Below are 24244 nucleotides of genomic sequence, written 5' to 3' on the forward strand. Positions count from 1 at the left end.
GGTAAATTCTACTAACTAAATTGATTACTGTCCGCCAAGACAAGAAACAGCAGAATACACACAAAAGCACAATAAACAGTAGCTAACTGTGGCTTAGATTTCCTCTGACAGTTACATGTAAATACATAAATCTCCCAAGAGAAAGGAAACATCTACAGCTAGATTCCAGCCTGTATTTCTATGAAATAATCAAGGAAGTTTCATATTCTCAGCAAGATAAATTGAATGAAGAGCCATTAAAGAAAGAGTTTTAATAATAATCTTGAGGTATCCAGCTCAAAATTTAGCAGTCAATCAGGTGATCACTAGTTATTACATGCTTTGTTTATATACTAGCTCCCAGGAGAAGGCCAAGTTCATTTCAGGGCAGACAGATGTCATCAGTTTCAAACTGAGGCCTACAGCAAAACTCCTTCACCAACACTCACAGAGGGACGGGGGGCCAATAACACAGGAGAGCGGAAGTTGGCAACAAGGCCCAGCAGGAGGAAGTCTTCCCCCAAAGCCTGAGGTGCTCTTACAGACCTGCTTCAGCCCTCTACAGACTGAAAAGGAAAGACCTGTTGCAGAGGAAGCAGAGCTGAGTAAAGAAGATCAATCTGATCAATCTGCTACCTGAATAACAACCAGTGCAACTAAGAAAGGTGACAGGCGATGGTAATAGGTGACTCTTCTGAGAGGTACCGAGGCATCCATCTGATGACCTGACCGGCTCTTGAGAGAAGTCTCCTGCTCACCAGGGGCTCGTATCAGGGACTGCCAAGCTTTATACAGCCTAAGGACTATTACCCACTGCTGCTGTTTCACATGGGCACCTGTGATGCAGCCAGGAGCAGTCCGAGGATAATCGAGAGGGATTACAGAGCCCTGGGAGCAGCAGTAAAGGACTCAGGAGCACAGGGAGTCCCTTCGTCCATGCTCCTGATCAAAGGCAAGGGGACTGAAAGGGACAGTTGGATCTGGCAAATCAACAGATGCTTACAGGACTGGTGCCACAGGCAGGAGTTTGGCTACTTAAAAATGGGACTGGCTCTGAGAAACCTGGTCTGCTGGGGGCTGATGGGGTCCACCTGTCAGAGCATCTTTGAAGAGCATCTTTGGTCATAAGCTTGCCAAGCTGGTGAAGATGGCTTTAAACTAAAGTTGCTGGGGAGGGAAACCTCAATCCATTCTGCTCTTCCCAGTTTGACGTTGGTGTCACCGATGCCCACCCAGAGCCTGGAGAAGGGTCATGGGTCAGCAGGGGAGCACCTGAAGAGCAGCACAAAGGAATTCCGGCCACTCCAGCAAGTCAGCTTCATTCAGGGGCCCAACTTAAATGCCTCTATGATAACGCAGTAGCACGGGGAATAAACAAGAGGAGTTACAGATGTACGCACGCCTGCAGGGCTATGACCTCACTGAAATTACGGAGGTATGGTAGAACAGTTCCCATGACTGGAGTGTTAGAATAGAAGTATACAGGCTCTTTAGGAAGGACAGGCAGGGGACGTGAGGAGGGGATGTCACCCTCTATGTCGATGAGCAGCCGGAATGCATGGAGCTCTGCCTGAGGATGCACCCAAAATGGTGCAGTTTAGGATCCTGTGGGCAGCGAGGAGGGAGCACAGCCAGCTCACTACCCTGGACCTCAGGAGAGCAGACTTTGGCCTCTTCATGGATCTACTTGGTACAGTACCATGGGACAACACCCTGGAGGGAAGAGGAGCCCAAGAAAGCTGCTTAATATTCAAGCTAATGCACATGGAAAATAAGGAGGTGATTGGTGACGGCCAACAAATCTGGTGGCCTCCTGTGACAGGGTTACAGCATTGGTGGACAGGGGAAGAACAACTGATGTCACGTAGCTGGACTTGTGCAAAGTATTTGACGCTGTCACACACAGTATCCCCGTCTGGACTGGAGAGACATGGATTTGATAAGTAGACCACGTGATCGGTAAGGAATTGGCTGGATGGTTGCACTCAAAATGTCGTGGTCAACAGCTCAATGTCCAAGTGGAGATCAGTGGCGAGGGGTGTTCCTCAGGGGTCGGTACTGGGACCAGTGCTGTTTAACATCTTTGTCAGTGACATGGACAGAGGGATTGAGTGTACCCTCATTACGTTTGCCGAAGACACCAAGCTCTGTGGTGCAGTCAACGACCTTTACAGGGAAACAATCCACTGGTATGCAACAAATTCAGGTAGCTATCTTTTCACATTAGTAGAGTAAATTTTGTGAAGCCTTAGGCCACACTAAGAGCTCCATATCACCTGAATCTGGTATTCAGTGGTGATTGAGGAACAGCGAGCAGCATCATGTGGGGGCCTGGGTGGTGCTGATGGGGAAGGGGGGGGGATGTGCCGACTAAGGATGGTGCCTGATGAGAGCCTGCCCTGGGAGATAGCTGAAGCCATCCTGCCCTGCAACAAAGAACTGCCAATCTGAAGGAACATAACATATATGCATTGAGAACTGATTAGACTATAGTGAAGATTGTAAAGGTATGGAGGATTGTACGGGAGACAAAGATTGTACAGGTGTAAGAAGCCAGGGAAAGTTTTGAGTGGGATCCCTCCTTGCAGGAGCCCAGCTTGAGCTGATATATGGGTATCATTAAGTTTTCACTGAATAAAATAAGACTTCACTCTTTGAGTGAATTTTGGATGCCAGAGGAAAACCATTCTAGTAGGGGAAACAACAGGTTCCCCTAACATGCTGGAGAGAACAGATGCCATCCAGAGGGACCTAGACAGGCTTGACAGGTGAGCCCATGTGAACCTCCTGCAATTCAACAAGGTCAAGCGCAAGGGCCTGCACCTGGGTTTGAGCAACCCCAAACACAAATACAAGCTGGATGGAGAATAAATTGAGAGCAGACCTGAGAAGGACTTCAGGGTGTTGGCGATGAGGAGCTCAACACGAGCCAGCAATGTGCACTTGCAGCCCAGAAAGCCAACCACATCCTGGGCTGCATCAAAAGAAGCATGGCCAGCAGGTCGAGGGAGGCAATTCTCCTTTTCTACTCTGTTCTTGTGAGACCCCACCTAGGGTACTACATTCATCTCTGGAGCCCCCAACACAAGAAAGACATGGACCTATCAGAGCAAGTCCAGAGAAGGGCCACAAAGATGATCAATGGGCTGGAGCACCTCCACTATAAAGACAGGCTGAAGGAGTTGGGCTTGTTCAGCCTGGAGAAGAGATGGCGTCGAGGAGACCTTACAGCAGTCTTCCAGTACTTAAAGGGGGCCTACAGGAAAGCCAGAGAGGGACTCTTTGACAGGGACTGTAGTTACAGGACAAAGAGTAATGGCTTTGAACTAAAACAGGGCAGATTTTGATTACATTTTAGAAATAAATTCTTTACTCGGAGGGTGGTGAGGCACTGGAACAGGTTGCACAGAGAACCTGTTGATGCACCATCCCTGGAAATGTTTAAGGCCAGGCTGGATGGGGCTGTGAGCAACCTGGTCTAGTGGGAGGTGTCCCTGACTATGGCAGGGGGGTTGAAATTAGGTGATCTTTCAGGCCTCTTCTGACCCAAACCATTTTATGATTCTGTGACTCAAAGCAATTCAAATTCTGAAAGGTTATTTCTGAAGATAAATGACAGTATAGTGTGTACAGTCTATTTGTGCCAACACCACATATATCCAGATACAAAATAGTCCAATCAGCTGAACACAAAGCACACACAACAAGGAAGACACTCTCTGCAGATCTTATAGTACCTGTATTATACTGTACCAGGAAAAAAAAAAAAAAAGGTACATTACGGAAATCTGAACCTTTTTGATAGCTTTGGAAGCATTAAATATCGTCCTCACAGAACAAGCTCAATCTTTTCTGTCTTCTCTGGGCATTTTATATAACTGTATTCAACTACATTATGCTATAATTTTCACAGACAACACAGATTTGCAAAAGATTGGATTTCTTTCTCGACAGGAATGACATTGTTTCAAGCTTAAAGAACCATGCAGCGGGACCCATTTTCATGCAAAACAAAATGCCCATCCGAAACTTACTGTTTATTCCAACTGTGACAGCTCATCTAATAAAAGATATGTTCCCTTCCCACAACTCTTTCCAGAAATTAGAGAAAGAATGACATACAAAAGCATCACTATCATAGAATCACTGAACGGTTGAGTTTGGAAAGGAACTCTTCAGATCATCTATAGCCCAAACACCCTGCTTGAGCTGTGTCCAGTCAGGTTCGAAACATCTCTACGGCCAGAGACTCCACAACCTCTCTGCAACCTGTTCTAGACCACCCTCATGATAAAAAGACTTCTTGTGTTCAGACAATTTCATGTACTTCAACATTTACTTTTCACTCAATACCACTGAGAAAAGCCTGGATCCATATTCTTTACTCACTCTCCCCTGAGCCTTCTCTTCTCCAGGCCACACAGTCCCAGCTCTCTCAGCCTCTCCCCTTATGAGGGATGCTCCCACACCTTAATCATCTTCATAGCCCTTTGCTGGACTTTAACCACTAAGGGAAATCTTCCTTGTACTGGGGAGCCCAAAACTGGACACAGTACTCCAGATGCAGCTTCACCAGTGCTGACTACAGAGAAAGGATCTCCTCCCTTGACCATCTGGCAACATTCTTCTAAATGCAGTCTGGGTTACTGTTGGCCTTCTTTGGAAGAAGGGTTCATTTCCGGCTTATGGTCAACTTGTAATCCATGAAGGACCCCAAGGTCCCTCTCTGCAGAGCTGCCTGTTGGCCCCCAAAGCATATTAGTGCATACTACTACGCTCTTCTCTATGTTATTGTCCAAATTCAATGCACCTACATTTAGAACAAAATCTTAAGTTTTGGCTGGACCACTTGAAGAAGACAGAGCAAAAAAATATAAGTAGGGAGAAGAACTACAACTTCACCATAAGTAGCTTAGTAAGTCTAAGGGAAGTATCTACTACAGAATGACTTTTGCATAAGGACTAAATGCATTATGAGTTTTCACTTTCCTGTTCACCCTTACAGTATGCTTTATAGCAGCTCCTTGATACCTTCATTTTAATGACTTGCTGTATGAGGAAACAGAACCCACTTGTCATCATAAACGCAAAAAAGCAAAACTACATTTAACAGCAATTGCAGCAACTGATGGGGAAAAAATCTGTAATGTCTATTAAATACAAATATAACCTTTCATTTGGGATGTCTCTTCTAGGTGCACAAGGCTGGAAACCGGAAAGGTATACCAACATGCTTAATCACTCCACAACTGTCTTGTTTATTATATTCTTCCCCTGGATCTCAATAACCATTCACTATTATCAAAATATCCTGTTCAGGTTGCACATGTACCATGACCTAAACCAGCCATTCTTTGACCTCAACTGCTTCCCCTGGTATAACCTGAGACCAGAAATATTTTTTACATTTAAGCTCTCAAAATCAGGCTGTCTATAAAGTTCTGTAGTGGGTTTATATGGCAAGGTTTTGGTAGTGGGGGGCTACAGCGGTGGCTTCTGTGAGAACAATCCAGAAGCTGCCCCATGTTAGATAATGGACCCGGCGCTGGCCAGAGCCGTGCCAATAAGTGATGTTGTTTGCGCCTCTGTGAGAGTATATTTAAGACAGGGAAAAAAAAAAAAAACTGCTGCAGAACAGCAGCTGGGAGAGAGCGAGGAGTGAGAAACAGCCTTGCAGGCGCCAAGGTCAGTAAAGAAGGAGGGGGAGGAGGTGCTCCAGGTGACGGAGCAGAAGTACCCTGTGGCCTGTGGTGAGGACCATGGTGAAGCAGGCTGTCCCCCTGCAGCCCATGGAGTACCACAGTGGAGCAGATCTCCACCCTGCAGCCTGTGGAGGAGACCACGGTGGAGCAGGTGGACCTGCACTGAAGGAGGCTGCGGCCTGTGGGAAACCCCCGCCATAGCAGATTCCGGGCAGGACCTGTAGCCTGTGGAGAGGAGCCCACGCAGGAGCAGGGGGCCTGGGGGGTGCTGCTGCCCGTGGTGGACCCGTGTTAGAGCAGTTTGCTCCTGATGGATGGACCCTGTGGTATGGAGCCATATCTGGAGCAGTTCTTGAAGAGCTGCTGCCTGTGGGAAGCCCATGCTAGATCAGTTTGGGAAGGACAGCATCCCATGGGAGGGACCCCACATTGGACCAGGGGTAGAGAGTGACCGTGAAGGAGCAGCAGAGACCAAATGCTATACACTGACCGCAGCCCACATTCCCCTGCGCTGCTCGGGGGGAGGAGGTGGAAGAAGGTGGATGAGGGGAAGGCATTTTTGGTTTCTTTCTTTTGTTTCTCACTTTTCTGGCTTGTTAGTTATAGGCATTAAATCATACTATCTCCCTACTCTGAGTCTGTTTTGCCCGTCACAATAATTGCCATCTCCCTGTCCTTATCTCAACCCTTGAGGCCTTTTCATCGTATTTTCTTCCCCTTTCCCTTTGAGGAGGGGGAGTGAGAGAGCAGCAGAGATGGAGCTCGGCTGCCCACCCGAGTAAAACCACCACAATTTCCTAGACAAAAGCTATTTCACATCTTAATATTGCACAAACACAAATCTAGAATTACCTAAGAGATGAGTCTCAAAGACACAATATGTATTACCATGGCAAGGAACAAACTCCAGATCTTAATGCCATGTGACAATACCTGGGTTAGCTTATGTATTTTAAAGCAAATGCAGAAGCAGTGAACAGCCCAGACTAATTTACCATTTTTAGTAACACAGTTTAGTTCAATATAATCATTTAAGGCTCTTTATTCCAGTGCATATGCACTGCAGAAAAGGTTTCAGCACCTGAGCTGACTCACAACCTGACAGCACAGAGATGAACAGACAAGCTGCCTGCAGTAGCTTCTTTTTACTAGTCTGAAACTATCAGACTACTCTGAACGTGTCACAGGCTATTCTACTTCCCACATCAAGGCTGTGGACCTATTTTCATGCCATCAAAAATGAACTCAAATGACTTTTCCCTCTTCACTCACTGCCTGGGTGCTAAGAACAGAGGAGAAGATGGTATTAACAGTATAGGCTAATGATATCCTTAGTCTGAATTAACTACAGATTCATATTTTAGCAAAGATTCATATTTTCTTCTTTACCCTCTGCCATGAAAGTCCAGGACACTCTACCTGGCAGAAATTTAACAACCTTATTAACAATGAAAATAGTTAGCTCATCAAGTGAGCCCAAAGTTATACCAATTACCTGAAAAGTCTACCCAGACTGAAAGAAGAGGAAAAGACACGATGAAAGCACTAAATATCGTGAATGACTCAGGGCATACATTATTTCTAGTTACATGCCCAAGACACAACTCAACAGGAGTTATTCTACAGCTAAGTGCCCAATAACACGCTATAAGTCATTAAAGGTGAGGCTGGAATATGTCTTGAAAGGTTGCTCCTCCTCCTTGTCAGCAACCACACACAGCGAAGTTAATTTGATCCTGCACCTTAAAAACCATCAAGGGGGGAAAAAAATAACAAATGAACTTGTTTCTTCCACTTGTGGTGCTCAGTCCCATTCCAGGCTCAGTACCTAAGCTCCTCTTGGCTGGATGGCTCTTAGCACGTGGGAGGACCGTAGGACGTTGGAGGGGGATCAGGGAGCACTCAGTAACATGCACCTGAGATGTTCGCTCCCGAACCCCTGCAAGACCCCATAAAATGCCTTAAATATCACAACCCTACGAGCTCCTGTGTGACCGGGGCAAGTCACTCGGGGAAGGGGGAGACGTGGGCAGGCGAAGATGGCGGTGGTCAGAGAAGCAGTAAGTTTTCCAGGGACCAGACATCTTCGTGACTTTTTTATATCCTTTTCCCGTCCCCGTTTTCCCGTCACGTCGCTGAAACTCGCACCCTTTCCCCCCACCCGAAGCCCTCCTAGCGCGCCCTGCGGCACCGCCGGCTCCGCGAAGTTGCGGCGCGCGAGGGCGGCGGGTACAACAGGTGGTGCCGCGGCTCCAACGGCTCCAACGGCCCCAGCCCTGCCCTCGCCCTGAGGGGCTCCAACCGCTGCCCTCTCCCCCACGCCCAGCCTCCCTGACCGGTCCCCGGGCGCGGCGGCCGCACTCACCTGCGCCCAGCCTCGCTTCCGCCATTCCACCGCCCCCGCCCCGGGACCCCGCGTCCCGGCCGCCGCGCAGGCGCAGTGGCCCCTCCGAGCCCCTCCCCGCCGAGTGCGGCTCGGCGCGCGCAGCCGCAGCGGGGCTGCCCCAGCGAGGGAGGGAGCCGGGGCGGGGGGGGGCGGGGCCGGGGGCGGGAGAGGGCGCGAGGGCGGGCGTCAGCCCTCAGCTGGGGCCGCGGGGCCTGGGAGGGAGGGGAAGGGAAGGGAAGGGAAGGGAAGGGAAGGGAAGGGAAGGGAAGGGAAGGGAAGGTAACAGCGACAAAGAAGTGTCAGCGCTGGCAGTAAGTTGGCCGCTCGCTTGGCAATAAACTTGCCATCTGTGTCTTTGCCATGCAGTGGGCTCACTGCACTGGTTGCCTTTCGGAGCCTTAGTTAACTTCAGCTTCTGCTGGGAAGCCCACACAAGGCTTCCCATAATGCAGTCAGTGCTGCAGACAAATCTTGTCATGCTCCAGCTACAAATACTCCACAGAACTGCATGCTTTGTCATAATGCGGCTCTCAGCACCAATGTTGAACCATTGTATGATTCACACTTCCCTGCAGAGGTTTAGTGCCATGGTTACAGTACATCTACAGAACAGTTCTATACTTTTGCCATTGCGGTGTAGCTCCAGAGTCCTTACAGAGCTGCTGATCTTTTTAAACACTGCTGAGTAACTTCTCAGTACCATAGCAACTGTAGATCTGAAGAACAGCACCTCCGAGGAACACGACTGCACACAGGCTCTGCATTCTGCCCTCCACACCCTCATCGGTTCTCAGATCAAGGTTCAATTTGCAACATAGTTCTTCCCCTCCTAGTCAGTCAAGTTCATGGCTTGAAACACCTTAAAGAAACCATGGGCCTTTTGCAGAAACTCTAGCTGCTGAAATGCAGCCCGGACTCCTGACACTGCTGCCAAGGAAGTTTGCAAACCAGTACAGCAACAGCCTTATGAATGTGCTATGTGCTTTGCCATGGATTATGAATACATATGAAGAGCATTGCTGTATGTAAAATTTTTTCTCATCTGAGTTAGGAATACAAGTATGTGGTAGCAGCAGAGCTAATGCATCCTCTCACAGGTGATGCGTGGTTTTCCTGCTGCTGACAAGATATTTGCAGTAGTCCTCCGGTTCCCATGTTCTTTGTCACTACTGTAGAGACATGACCATAACACTCACATAGAACTGCTACAGATTTGTAACATTGCTTTACATGAATACCACAGCACTACCACTCCAGTATCCACACTCTTTTTTGCTATCACCAAAAAAATGCAGTTGTTGTATGGAAAGCACTATAGGAATTTGCACCTATATGTGCTGCTGCAAAAATGCCAGGTATTGGGTCTATACAGAGTTGTTGTGGATGAAATTTTTACACAGGTTTGATTTAGCAGCAATTTAAGATTTATTAATACCTTTACAGTAAATCACAAACTAGATTGTATGATTTTTTTTTTCCTTAGCAGCACTTAATCATCAGTTAATCATTAGCCTACTTAATGCAATAATTCAGTCATGTTTGCTAAAATCAGAATAGTGACGTAGTTAAAGATTCGTAAATGGCAAGGTTCGCACAAGACTTATGGCAAGGTACTGAGGATTTTTATACAGAAGTGTATTGGGGATTTATATGGTTGTCCATTTTCCCTTTATATCTAAACAGTTCTTTGTTGTTGTTGTTGTTGTTTTCCCCTTTCTTCTCTTAAATCTGCATTGGGCCAATTCCATCCACTCCTTATAGCCTAACATAATTGTCCAGCATTTCTGTGTAGGCATTTGATTTTATTCTCTTCTGTAGTTTGGCCAAAATAGTCTTTTTATCTTTTCCTCATCTTTTCTCCTTTTCAGTGCAGGGATAGGAGCAAGGATCTCCCCACTAAAGCTTACTCCCTCTCTTAAAACATATATATTTTTTTCTACTTCATCCTCCTTGAATATTTCTCTTCCCTTCCCTGTACCATTTACTACTCATTTCTTTTCTCAGTGGCTGCTTTTTTCCATCTGACCAGTATGACTGTCAGTCATAGGACACACTGCTCCATGTGGTATGTAGAGCTGGGAGCTGAGAGTCAGCAAATTCCACAACACTCAAACAAGAAGAGCAGAGCAGTTTCAATAACGCTTCAGGTTCAATAACAATTCAAGCAACAGTCCAGGTTGTCCAGCAAGCCTGTAGAGACAGGACAGCCCAAACCAGAAATCAAGACAGTGAGTGGCAATGTAGGTACAAGCATACCTCCAACATAGGTCAGGCAGACACTAAAGGTGAGAGCGTGGATTTTAAAGCAGCTCAGGAGAGAAGGAATGGAGACAGCTTTTAAGGATTCTCAAGGCCTGACGGTTACTTCTATAAGTTAGTGTTGAACCCATAGAGCCAACCCCCCAGAATGGTGAGGAGGGACAGCAGAAGATGCCCTGAGGGCCCTGACAGCCACAGATCTATTTGCTGCGGGTATGCTGGTAAATAGCATTTCCATCGAGGGAGAGGGGAGACGAGGTAGGAAACGAGACGAGGCAGAAGGAAAGTAATCCCTAACCATAACCATCTGAGCCAACATACCAAGGAAGATAAATCTGTTAATAGAAAAACACATTCACTCCAGAGCCGACACCATGGTATGGTGATTTTTAAGGACCAGTCAACACACGTTGGGCTCACTGACTGCTCAGAAGATGCCTTGACATGAAGAGAACAAGGTTACCATGAAGCAGAAATTCTGATGAGGAAGATGAAATAGGCTCCAGCCACTCGGCTGCAAGTCTAGGTGTTGAAGCTTCCTGCATAAACACAATATCTTCTTGTGCAAAGGATTTCCTGAAGTTGCTGATTTTTAAAGAACCTGTTCCAAGGTGTTTCCAAATGCCATGGAGCTTACAATCCTTGTGGCCAGAAAAAGTAGCATAATGCAGTAATGTGTAGGGGTACACAAGAAGGCATGGGAAGAGTTCTGAGGTGCCATGGACTCAGTCCATTGCAGCACATAGAGATGTTCTGTCACCACTGACTGTTCTTTCAATACATAAGGCCCTTACAGACACGCAAAAAGAGCCCACCAATATGTGCTTTCATTCAAAATAAATAACAATAAAAAAGGAAACTACTTAAAAATGAAGAAACTGGTTAAAAAACGAGGGGCATCTAAACTAACTGTGTTTGGGAGCTACATGGAGGCTTGATAAGGATATGATATTGGAGGCTCAGAGCAAATGTTTACCAGGGGAAAAAGAAACCTGTTGCTGCGGACAGCTCTTCAAAAGCATGCTTCCAAAAGAAAAATTTGGGTTTAAAACTGAAAATAGAATCCCAGATTGTGATAGATGAAATGTAAACTACACCATGAGACAGACCAAAAGGCTTTTTTAAGGGAAGAACTGCCTTACAATTCTACTGAAGTTCTAAGGAGTCAACAAGCTTGTGGCTAAGGGAGATAAAGTTGACTATGGATTTCTAGAAGGTATTTGAAAAGGTCATTCATCAAAAGCTCTTAAAAGTTACACTGCCAGGGAATAAATACCTGCAGGGGTAAATAACTGGCTAAAAAGGCATGAAACTGCAGTAGGAATCAATTCCAATTTCACAGTAAAAGGAAGTCAACAGTAAAGTTCCATATAGATGTGTTCTGGAATCTGATTTGTGCAGCATATTTATCATGGTTCTGGAAACAGTGTCAGAGTATGCTGATGGTACAATGTTTTTTAGGAAAGTGTAGGCAATGGCAGACTGAGAAGAACTGCAAGCAGAAGAGTCTTAGGATACTGAGTGTATGGGCAAAAAAATGGCAGATGGAATTCCGGGAAGTTAAATGTAAAGTAGTGCATATGGGATGAAACAGTCCTATCTTCATATTTAAAAGGAAGGACCCTGAACTGTTGTAACAGTTATTACAGGTAGTTGTATGCAAATCTCTTCTCTTTGCCCAGTAGTGCAAAAGAAAGCAAATTAATTATTAAGTACTTCTAAGAAAGCAGTAAAGAATAAAATAGAGAAAACACCAAGACAGTGTATAAACTGATAAATATCGTGCACAAACCTGGTTCCTCCATCTCAAAAAGTTTAGAGAAAAATGGGGAAAGGTTCATGAAAGGGCAATAAGAAAGGGGATCAAAAGCATGCAATGACTTCTGTACAAAGAATGACTTACATAAACCTTCTGGAAAACAATTTGTTTAGGAGAGTGGGAGGTGGAATATGATAGAGGTCTGTAACTTGTATAGGGAGGAATCAGATAAGGACCAACCCTACCATCCTTTGACAGCTGATAGCAAATAAAAGATTGTTTGCAGTACTGTTGGCCAAGCAGCATTGAATGAAAGTAAAATGTCAAGATAAAGCTGCACTTGACCTCACAAGTATGGTTGCTTTGATAGTCCAAAGCAGTTAGAAGATGAAAGAAAACACACTGGTGGGGCACTCACATGATATTAGCAATAGAATGGTCACTGGAAGATCTGAGTGTGCACCCACAATGTGCCACACAGAAAAGTTAGGGCCATGGGTGCATCGATAGACCTTACTTGCCCTGAAGAACCTCATCTTGGCCAATGTTATACTGATTTACAAAAAAGGCATGAGAGAAGACCCAGGAAACTACAGACCTGTTTGTCTAACTAATCCAATTGTGACATAAAACAGGTTCACGCTACTCTGGGTAATGAACTGGCTGAATGGTAGAGCTCAAAGTTTGTAGTGAGTGGGGCTACATCTGGCTGGCAGCCAGTCATTAGCAGTGTTCCTCAGGGCTCAATTCTAGGGCCAGTTCTGTTAAGCATTTTTATCAGTGATCTGGATGCAGGAGTTGGATGCACCTTCAGCGTATTAGCTAATGATACTAAACTGGGAGATGCTTTTGACTCCCTGGAGGGACAAGAGGCCTTGCAGAGGGATCTGGATACATTGGAACTTTGGACAATCAGCAATGGCTTTGACATTCAACAAAGGTAAATGTTGGGTGCTGCACCAGTGACTGAACTCTCACTCCTTTGTATGTCACATTCATGAGTGTTTGAAGAATAGTATCTTTGTAAGACAACTGAAGAGATATGAACTGGACAGCTGGACTAAAAGGGGAGTAAAAAAAAAACACCTATCTATCAAACGAAACATTAATGGTGAACAGCTCATAGTATAGCTGGCAGCCTAAATAAACAGTATTTTTTTAGTGCCAACACTGGTGCTGACACTATTTAATGTATTCACCCATGACCTGGAAAATGGAACAGAAAGACCTTGAGTAAGTTTGCATGACACAAAATTGTGCTCAGAGGCAGGCCTGTCATTCAGATTGGCTTTGGTAAGTTGGATGAATGGGCCATCTCTTCTCAGAGATGCACAGCTAAACAAGCAACAGACTCAAGCTGAAAGAACAAAAATTCTTTCTGGAGAAAGAAAAAAAAACATTTACTGTTAGAATAGTTAAGCAAATTGACCAGACAGACTATAGATTCTCCATCCTTGGAAATTTTCAAAAAACAGTTTGACAAGGCCTTGAATATCTAGCATGTAACTGAACACAGTTTGTACAGATTGGACTACAAATGTCCAGAAGCCTCTTGAAAGCTTTTTTTTTTTTCCCCATGATACTATAATATTATTTATAATAATGTAATAATAATAATATCCTTGCCTGCTAATGTCTAAATTAAAAAGCTGTTTTAAGTCTGTCCTAAATGAGCTGTTTCCTTACCATTGTTGTACCCCAGGGCACTGGGGATAGGGATTTTCCTTAGGCAAGTAAAAGTGAAGTAACAACTCAATAGATTACACTTCCACCCAGAAGTTTGTCTCTTTAGTGAGAAGAAAAGAATTCTATCTGCCTCTGTTTCTGTTCTCTCCAGTACTCCAGTACTCCAGTCTCTGAAGTACTTTAGAGACCTTGTACATTAGACTGCTCAGAATTATCCGCGGGGGAATAAACACGAGTGTCTGAAATCAGCAAGAGCAACTGAAACAAGATTCCATTGAATGACTGCATAGAAATTCTGCATATTAAGTCCCTCTGCATATCACGAAAGCTGGGATAGGTGGACTTGGCACATATCCATGGAGTAATATTATTAATTTTATTTTATTTTTTTTTGACATCAGATAAGACATTTAGATATCAGTAAAGCATTTGAAAGAGTTTAATGTAGTGAAAAATACAATGAAAACTTCTAACGTACCTGTTGTGAGATCAATTGAAAAGATAAGAAAGAACATTGGAATGATTATTAATGAGTTACATAAATGAAGTTCCTTGGCCTGATACCCCTCTCACTTGTTTTCCTTCCCTTTAACCAGAACCTCACATCACTAGAGTTCTTGTATCAATATTAAGGAATGCTTTAAGCATCAAAATACTGTGGTTTGTTAAATGCATACTGTTATTACTCAGGCACCCTAACAAATCTCTTAAAATTTGCTCAGAGAAAGTGTAGATTTGAACATCTTCGAGATACTTCCCGTACCTCTTTTTAAAAGAAAATGACTGAAAACTTGATAAACTTTTAACGTCCCTTTCCAGCTATTCGGAATATATTTTTCTGAAGTAATCTGTGGTGCTCTTTATTCCACTCCTCATTACATAAAGGTCTTAAAACAAACCTGTATATGAAATGCAAATCCTTCAGAAACCTCTTAGTGCAGTTTAGTGCAGGAGGTATTTTTATGTGCTTTAAAAACCTGTAAACCTCCTTTACCTTACTGCAGGAGGTATCTTATTTTATAATTTACTGATAGCAACTCAAGGGGCTTTCATAGTATTAACACCCTAGAGAAACTTCCATAGAATTAACATCCTAGAGAAAGTATGTTGGAGAAACACTTCCCACAAATATAAGATTTTTGGTCTATTAAAAATAAACGACAAAAATTGAAGCAAAGCAAGATTTGCTTATTGAAACTTTCTAACGCAAAGCATAGTCTTGCTTCTAACAATGACAATCTTAATGATACCAGAGAATACCATTTTAATATGAAAAGCTAGTTACAAGAAAGCCTTATAGTTAAATAAATTGTTTTCTACTGGCCTAGAGATAGTTATATTTGCGTATTTCATAAAAAATGAATATATTGCTGGTGATAAATATACTTCAGTAATCGGAAAGCAATGTTCTATTTGACGATAGATAACTCTTCAAACCAGCAGAGAAAAATTTCTCTATGAATTTGACAGATTTTTAAGTTAAGGATAAGGCAGGGAAGGTTTAATTTTTTGAAAACAAAATTCTGTATCAGCTGTGCTAAAATATGCAGCAGGATATGTTGCTGTTGTGTTATGTCACATCACGTACACAACACCTAGTGATACCGAATACCTAACTGTGCAATTCCTGCATCTGTTTTCCTTAGGTATGTTTCAGATTTCTTAATATGTGGCTTTCTAGCATGTGTCCAAATATCTGTGTACTATTCAGATTTTTTTTCTTTCATCTGTATTATTTGGATACGTATCAATAAAAAGTGAGCCACCATTTGTTTTTTGTTGTTTTTGTTTTGTTTTGTTTTGTTTTGTTTTTTTAATCTTACACTTAGAAAAACAGTATGAACTTCAAAAAAAGTTTGTGAGCAGCTTACCCCGCTCTTGTTGTCTTGGTTATGTGTCAAAGGCAAACACAGGAAGAAGAAAAATATATATTGAAAATTTACATTTTAATGTATTATTACATTGAAAACGTAACAAAGGAGTCAACCTCATTTTTCCCTAAATTGTTTTCCAACTTGGTTAATGTCACAGATTTTTAGAATCATAGAATATCCTGAGTTAGAAGGGACCCACAAAGATCATTGAGTCCAACTCCTACACAGGTCTACCCAAAAATTCAGACCATATGACTAAGAGCATAGTCCAAACACTTCTTAAACTCCAACAGGCTTAGTGCCATGACTACGTCCCTGGGGAGCCTGTTCCAGTGCGCAACAACCCTCTCGGTGAAGAACCTCATCCTGATATCCAGCCTGGACCTCCCCTGTCACAGCTTGACACCATTCCCTTGGGTCCTATGGCTGGTCACTAAAGCGAAAAGATCAGCGCCTGCCCCTCCACTCCCCCTCACGAGGAAGCTGTAGACCACAATGAGGTCTCCCCTCAGCCTCCTCTTTTCCAGACTGAACAGGCCAAGTGACCTCAACCGCTCCTCATATGTCTTCCTCTCTAGGCCCTTCACCATCTTTGTAGCCCTTCTCTGGACGCTCTCCAACAGTTTTACATCCTTTTTGTACTGTGGTGCCCAAAACTGCACACAGTACTCGAGGTGAGGCTGCACCAGCGCAGAGTAGAGCAGGACAATCACTTCCCTCGACTGACTAGCGATGCCGTGCTTGATGCACCCCAGGATACAGTTGGCCCTCCTGGCTGCCAGGGCACACTGCTGGCTCATAGTCAGCTTGCTATCAACCAAAACCCCCACCCAGATCCCTCTCTGCAGGGCTGCTCTCCAGCGTCTTGTCGCCCAGTCTGTATGTGCAGCCAGGGTTGACCTGTCCCAGGTGCAGGACCCGGCACTTGCTCATGTTAAACTTCATGCGGTTGGTGATTGCCCAGCTCTCCGATCTGCCCAGATCTCTCTGCAAGGCCTTTCCACCCTCAACAGAGTTAACAACCCCTCCCAGTTTAGGATCGACAGCAAATTTGCTCAAAACACCTGCATCCAAATCGTTTATAAAAGCATTGAAAAGAACCGGCCCTAAAATGGAGCCCTGGAGAACCCCACTGGTAACTGGCCACCAGCCCGATGTAGCCCCATTTACCATAACCCTTTGAGCCCTACTCATCAGCCAATTGTTCACCCATCGCGTGATGTTTTTATCTAGCTGTATGCTGGACATTTTTAATAGGATTGTGCATGTGGTTTGCTGATCTTGTTCTCTAAGATGACTTTTTGAAAAAATCCTTTATATAATAAACATGAAGTTGAGGAATCACAGACAAGACAGCTGGAGGTGCTCAAAAAGTGCACACCATAAAAATATCCATTTGTGCTTCCTAGCTTCTTCCGTCATCTGTTATAACTGCATTGTCATCTTTCCTGTGACTGCATTCTGCAGGGCTGAGTTTTTGGGACCCTAGCTAGCACACCTGAGCACATCACTTCAGGTTTCAAGGCCAGTCTAATAAGCATCTTCCACCACTGAGGCACCAGTATGAATACGAACCAGTATATTAGCTCCTTTTCTAAATTGTTGCAAGATCCATCTATGCCATATAAAACATGGAGCTTTCTAGGCAAACACTGGCAAATAGAAAAATACTCTCAGGAGAAAAAGAATACCTTAATGGTTTAAAAAATTATGAATGTGTAAATCTCGATCCTACATGAACAGCTGTCACAGCTAACAGTTCCCAGAAGCCACATTCTGATTTTTCAGACTTGGGGAAAATGTCACATTTTAGTGTCCAAGCCAAAACTGCAACGAGGGATAAAAGAAGCGTTACATGGAAACATAGGATATTTAAGGGAGGTAGTGGGAGTTAAAACTAAGTATCGACTAAGATATCTGGATATTTATGAAAGGAAGAGGTCCTCTTTATTCAACTTGGAGGTGGAAAAAAAGGGCATTGTGGGTTGGTTTTTCGTTTGTTTGCTGTTGCTTTTTTTTTCTCCAAAGGTTTTGGTGGTGCCCCAGCTAGCTCCCGCTCCCTGCGAGGGGAGGCTGAGGCACCGCGGCCGCCGCTGCCCGGCCCTCCCCGCCCAACCGTCCCGGAGAGCTGTGAGGAGCCGGGAGGACACGAGTGGGCGCCGCGGGCGGCGAGGCGAGGTCCCGGGCGGCCGGCGGCGCTGCGAGTTGGCAGCTCACCGCCCGCCCCGCCGGGATCTCACGGCTCGGGGAGACGCAAAATGGCGGCGCGGCCGTGAGCGGCGGAAGGAGGCACCAGGCACGGGGCTGAGGCGGCTCTGGGGGTCGACCCCAAGAGGCGAGGGGAGACCCCCGCCCGGCCTCGCGGAGAGGCAAAGGTGCTCCCTCGGCCGGCTCTGAGGAGAGGGGCGGCTCCGAGCCCCCCGAAGGCAGAGCCGGGGAGGAACGGGGCGTGGTGGGGCGGCAGCGCCCCGCCTCTTTGCCTCCTCCTCAGTGTCTGACAGCGGCCCCGGGGCTTGGGATGGCTCCGGGATAAATCCGTGTGTGACACAGCGGGGCGAAACGCGCAGGGTGAACAACTTCGCTTTCCGTGCCTTGAAGCGGGACGGATCCATCCGTGACTGGGCTCCCCGCTCGGTGTGGCGCTGGGAGAGGAGCGGGGACATGTCCCCATCCCTGCCGGGGGGCTTTAGGGTGTCAGGGTGCACTTTGATGCTCGGCTCTCCCCTAGATGAGGTGAGCGCTGGAGATCGGCAACCACTTGGATAAGGCGCGTAATGGAGGCAGCTGGGGGGCTCTGAAAGGGAGCGGCGTGTCTGCGGTTGTCCACGCTGGTTGGTAGGTGCTTGGGCTCCATGTCGGGGCTGCTTTTGCGTTCTAGCAGGTTGACGTGAGGATGGAGGAGTTTACTTCGTGTCTGTCACGCAAAATGATAAAGGCTGCGACACGTGTCGGTCCGCAAGCTGGGACAGACGCAGGGAGAGGTGATGCTTGGTTGCAAAAGAGAGATGAGCACGGAGAGCATGTTGGGGATGTCGAAGTGCATGCAAACATTGTATAAATAAAAAGTGGGTTTTGTTATGAAAATTATTATGTGAACACAAACATTCTGCTAAAGGTAGAACTGAAAGAGGGATTTTGAAAGCTGTGCTGCTGGTGTTAAGCAGCAGTCTTGTTTTCTGTTTGTGTTTGTTTAGAGGGATTTCATGCACAAAAAGCTCATGGGTACTTAGAGAAACTCATTCCAGCTGTTGAGAACAACCTGTATGATGCAAACCATGGGGCCCAAGTACTGTAGGCCCTAAATCAAAACCTTTCTGAACAAGCAGACATCATTTAGAAAACCCGTTTGTTACTGTCTTTAAACATTGCCAGCAAGGCAGCCTCTTTCAGTTACACTATTGTTACACTATTAATTGAATTCCCCAGAGCTCATTAGAAGGAGATGCCATTTTTTATAACTGAGATGACTGACTTAACTTCAGGCTAGCGGTTCTCGTAGCCTTGCTTTGGCTGAGAAGCCCTTGAGGATCCACCAAAAATGCTACATTTCCTTATCCTGTACCAGTCAGATGGCATTTCATAACTCTGCGCTGTGCATCCCTTTAACTGATGGTTCATTTCCAGTTCTCTTGTCTTTCTGTCAGGGAGCTGGAAGGAACTGAACAAGGTCCACTCGCCTCTTTCTCGTACCCTTCAGAGTTCAGTGAGCTGAAACACATTGCATAAAGCAGGATCTCTGCTACCAGTGGATCCTTTCTAACCAGCTTTGGAAGTCAGCCCAAGCTGAGCACAAGTCTGCTGTTGTCAAGTCTGCTGTCGTCGTTTGTGGAAGTTGTGTACCACTTGCCTATCCTTAAGGGCTTTGAGATCACAGTGATTGTTGAAGTTTGATAGAATTCGGTGACAAAGAGCATGATCAAAAGGGAGCAAGAGTGGAACATTTATTGCCTTGTTGAAAATACAGGAAGGGCAGTATCAGGCTCCGGCACAGAAACTGGGCAAACTGCTGAGCAGTAAAAGAGGAGCAGATGTGGTTAGGTGGGAGAATGTGAAGGAAAAAACAGGAGAGAACTCTGAATATTGCTCCTAGTTGCAGTCCTTAAATGATCTTGGAGATAGATCATGGAGAACTTGACGATGCAAACACCCTTTGGAAGTTTGACCTCTGCTTGCACCTAGCAGGTCCAGAAGAGCTCAGTGTGTTCTGTTTCCACAAAACAGGTTTCAAATTGTGTTTGGAGCCGTTCAAGAAAGTCACTTGGTGTTGTATGTTCACGTTGTATGACTTGACCTTCCCCAGTGGTGTTTTGCAGGCTTCTGCTCACCTTCCTGTCCCACTGGTCTTGGTTGAAGGAATTTCACGTGCGGCCAGGGGGACCCACAGCTTGAAGTAGCTGCTCGAGCGAGCCTTGGAGGCTGGCAGATTCGTTTAAGCAGTGGGCAGACAGAGCTGTGTAATCAGGTATGCACAGCACCAGCCCTCGCTGTTTGGCAGCCCCAGCGTTGTTCTGCGAGCAGTATGAGCACCAAATTCCCCCCACCAAGCACTAGGACAGAAGGGAGCTCTTGAACTTTGTCATGGGTCTGGTAAAAGTTGCACATGTTCAGCACCCTGAATCTTCAAAGCATCTCTCAAACCACATACGGTGGACCAGAAATAGCTGCCAGATTATGAAGAGTCCTGTGACTTAAGCACACATTTTGTATAGGTTTTAAGGTTTGATTCCTCATTTCTAGGTTGGGAGTCTTAGTATTTTAATGTTGTCTTACCTTAGAAAGTCCTAAGAACTTTAGAGAGATAAATGTGTGTTTGTGTGGTCCCAGGCCATTTTAGTGGAGGTGTCTAAGCACGGCTTTCCTAAAAATGGAGGTATATTAGCCTAAGGAAAATGTGGTCCTAATGGGTTTTCGTTCCTCCCTGTGTTCTAAGGGAAAGACATGCTTTGTATGTCAATGTGTCATTGCATTTAAAACCCTCCCAAAGGACCGGTGCATGAGTGTCAGGCTTCCTTTTGGTCACTGGGGCAAAATGAGATCTAGGAATGTTGTATGTCCTAAAAAGAGTAAAGGGGAGACAACTGGGAAGGAGTCAGGCAAGAGCCACTAGTATGGGGGGTGTAGAGGGGCTGGTGGTTAAACCTTAGTTTCAGCTGTGTGCTTCTTCAGAAGATCACACAATTCCTGGTTAATCTTCAGAATACTTTCAAAGCAGGAAAATACTGTTTTTTCTGAATATGTATATGTAGGTCAGCTGCCATCAGCAGCATCTGTTGGAGTCAAGAGTGCTGAGCAAAGCACCCTATGTTTTTCTATTAGTTCCATTGTCTCAACACTTCTGACACTTATGGATGGCATAGACAACAGAGGGGAGACTGTGGTAATTGGAGCCACCAACAGACCAGATTCTACAGATCCTGCTTTATGGAGACCAGGATGCTTTGACAGAGAGCTCCTCTTCAACCTGCCAAATAAAGAGGTGAGAACTTAAATTCAACGTTAATGCTAATGTGGCAAAGTCCAACTTTATAGAAAAAAAATTACAACTTGAATAAAAGAATGATATGTGGAGACACTGTGTCATACTGTGGAGGGCAAATCTGGTACTGAATATATATGGTCAAGATGATACCACCAAGTAGCTAGTTCTATAATCAAATCTCTCATTCCCAAAGTTGTTCCTGTTCGCTTAATTATTTAATCCACTTAGGTGCTTTCATCCTGAAGTTGTGTTCTTGGTCTCAATACTTCATTTATGAATGGATAGGGGATGTATTTGCATTTGATTGTTCCCCAGATCTGTGGTAGTAGTTTGAGTCATAATTATTTTCTTCTTTATAGTAAGTGTAGCAGCTTGAAACGTAGTACTAGAAGTGCTTTCTATGAATTTACTGACTGGAAAGCAAATTTGATGAACTAATGAGACTGTCATGACGAAAGTTAGCTAAATTTTAGAGAAGTTTTTTGGAGCAAAAAGATCTGTTTCTAGATAAATTTTTCATTACAGTATTTTCCTCTGGGTCATTAGGTCTCATATTTTGGAAACTTATTTTTGGAGCTATAAATGGCTTTTCTTTCATTGCAGGTTCCTAGAAAAAGTTCAGTGTAACAAATTTAGAAATATTAAATTTCCTGGTTGAAAATGCAGAGTGTATATTAAATAACTGTAAAATACTTGAAAGTTTAGTAAATAAGAAAAGTGTGTTAATATATGAGGGGTTTTGAGGGAGGGTTGTTTTTTTGTTGCTGTTGTTTTGTTTGATTTTTTTGCTTGTTTGTTTTTGTTGGTGTTTTTAAGGAAAACTTATGACAAGCTAAAATGCAACGATTTTGTTTGCAGGCTAGAAAAGAAATTTTCAAGATTCATACTCGTGACTGGATCCCTAAGCCACCGGACATGTTGCTTGATGAGCTAGCTGAGAAATGCATTGGTAAGACTGAAAACAAAATGATTAATGCTTGTGACTAAGATCTAAAGAATCTTAGCTTGTACCAGGCAGTACCCAAGCTCTTTTGCCTTGCTGCACAACTAGTCAATGAGGCAGCTAGCAAGCCTTCATAGTAATCAGAGTTAGATGCTTTCATCTATTTACTTTTTGCTGTTGTTCTTCTTGTTGTCTGAGAACATTGAATGATTTTGGGGCATCTTCCTCAAGAGTATAGTTTTGATGAAGAGTCTGCTTCAGCCTCATAAGCACAGGATATCAGGTGACGACCAACCTAAAAAAACTTCCCTGCAGAGCAGTAGCACTTTCAATTCCCTGTTAACCTGTTTGGTTTTGGCGTTACAAATTCTTTAAATGTTGCATATTGTAAACCTGGACCTTGACAGATGTAACATTTGATTTTTTCTGTATTAGGATACTGTAATGCAGATATAAAATCCTTATCACAGAATCACAGAATCATCTAGGTTGGAAGAGACCTCCAAGATCATCTAGTCCAACCTCTGGCCTAACACTAACAAGACCTCCACTAAACCATATCACTAAGCTCTACATCTAAACGTCTTTTAAAGACCTCCAGGGATGGTGACTCAACCACTTCCCTGGGCAGCCCATTCCAATGCCTAACAACCCTTTCAGTAAAGAAGTTCTTCCAACCTAAACCTCCCCTGGTGCAACTTCAGCCCATTCCCCCTCATCCTGCCACCAGGCACGTGGGAGAACAGACCAACCCCCACCTCTCTACAGCCTCCTTTAAGGTACCTGTAGAGTGCGATAAGGTCACCCCTGAGCCTCCTCTTCTCCAGGCTGAACAACCCCAGCTCCCTCAGCCGCTCCTCGTAAGACTTGTTCTCCAGACCCCACACCAGCTTCGTTGCCCTTCTCTGGACTCGCTCGAGCACCTCCATGTCCTTCTTGTAGTGGGGGGCCCAAAACTGAACACAGTACTCGAGGTGCGGCCTCACCAGAGCCGAGTACAGGGGGACAATCACCTCCCTAGACCTGCTGGCCACGCTGCTTCTTATACAAGCCAGGATGCTGTTGGCCTTCTTGGCCACCTGAGCACACTGCTGGCTCATATTCAGCTGCCTATCAACCAGTACTCCCAGGTCCTTCTCGGCCAGGCAGCTTTCCAACCACTCATCTCCCAGCCTGTAGCGCTGCTTGGGGTTGTTGCGCCCCAGGTGCAGGACCCGGCACTTGGCCTTGTTGAACTTCATACAGTTGGCCTCAGCCCATCGGTCCAGCCTATCCAGATCCTCCAGCAGAGCCTTCCTGCCCTCGAGCAGATCGACACACGCACCTAACTTGGTGTCATCTGCAAACTTACTGAGGGTGCACTCGATCCCCTCATCCAGGTCATCGATAAAGGTATTAAAGAGGACTGGCCCCAGTACTGAGCCCTGGGGGACTCCACTAGTGACCGGCCTCCAACTGGATTTGGCTCCATTCACCACAACTCTTTGGGCCTGGCCATCCAGCCAGTTTTTATGTGCTTATGTGCTGAAGCTGCACTGTGCACTCTGCGTCGACGCTATCCTCAGATATATGCAAGTAGGGAGAAATTGTGACTAGACGTTAATTCTATTAAAATAAAATCAAAGGATTTTTTTATAGCTCTGAAGAAGGTTGTTCTAGCATCAAGTAGGATTGTAGCTTCACCTGTACAAGCACTATCACCCATTTTAAGCCACTTTTTGAAAATTCAGTAGCGAATATTTTACAAGCTGTGCAGAAGATATTTCCGCATGCACAGCTTGCACTAAAGAAGGACCAACAGCAAGGTATAACCATAGCATCCACTTCTTTAAAATTCTTCCAAAGCAAAAACTTGTGGTTTGTGCAATCAACATCCACAAACCTTTCAGACATAATGATGGTAGAATTTTATGATTTGCATGTGCGTGTCTTTATTTTGGGAATATCTGGAATATAATGCATAGGTTTTATTCTGGATTCTAAACTGAAATGCCAAATGGAAGCTCTGAATGACTCAGCACACAGTAGAGGACTCTGCGTTCTCTACTAAAGCATGCTGCTTCTGACAGTAGCTAAGATAATTAGCATTTGTAGAGGTCGACTTAAGGTTTGAAGTATAAGGCACCTCTTTTCCTTTAAAAATAAAAACTCAGCTATTTGGAGGGAAAACATTTTTA

General features: G+C 44.9%; 2 protein-coding genes across 4 annotated transcripts in view; one reads left to right on the forward strand and one right to left on the reverse strand.

The window, feature by feature from the left end:
- NFX1 (nuclear transcription factor, X-box binding 1) overlaps positions 1 to 8170 on the reverse strand; it is a 61887-nt gene extending 53717 nt beyond the window's left edge. The window contains exon 1 of one of the 2 annotated variants that reach the window (XM_040548145.1): positions 8047 to 8170. In XM_040548145.1, coding sequence (XP_040404079.1) covers positions 8047 to 8071 — 25 coding nt within the window. In that variant the 5' untranslated portion in view covers positions 8072 to 8170. The remainder of the gene's footprint in view (positions 1 to 8046) is intronic. The other variant, XM_040548146.1, reaches the window with a different exon arrangement.
- A 9433-nt stretch (positions 8171 to 17603) lies between these two features.
- LOC121065120 (ATPase family AAA domain-containing protein 2-like) lies at positions 17604 to 24238 on the forward strand. 2 transcript variants are annotated; one of them, XM_040547653.1, is made up of 5 exons: positions 17604 to 18480; positions 20962 to 21121; positions 21983 to 22073; positions 22503 to 22527; positions 23584 to 24238. In XM_040547653.1, the coding sequence occupies exons 2-5, from the start codon at positions 20990 to 20992 to the stop codon at positions 23657 to 23659; spliced, it is 324 nt and encodes a 107-aa protein (XP_040403587.1). In that variant the 5' UTR covers positions 17604 to 18480; positions 20962 to 20989; the 3' UTR covers positions 23660 to 24238. The 2 variants fall into 2 exon arrangements, with proteins under 2 accessions (XP_040403587.1, XP_040403588.1); XM_040547654.1 differs by having other exon boundaries at positions 17607 to 18213.
- Positions 24239 to 24244: the final 6 nt, after the last annotated feature.

The sequence above is a fragment of the Cygnus olor genome, chromosome 2 (assembly GCF_009769625.2).
Source record: "Cygnus olor isolate bCygOlo1 chromosome 2, bCygOlo1.pri.v2, whole genome shotgun sequence".
In the NCBI taxonomy this organism is placed as follows: Eukaryota; Metazoa; Chordata; class Aves; order Anseriformes; family Anatidae; genus Cygnus; species Cygnus olor.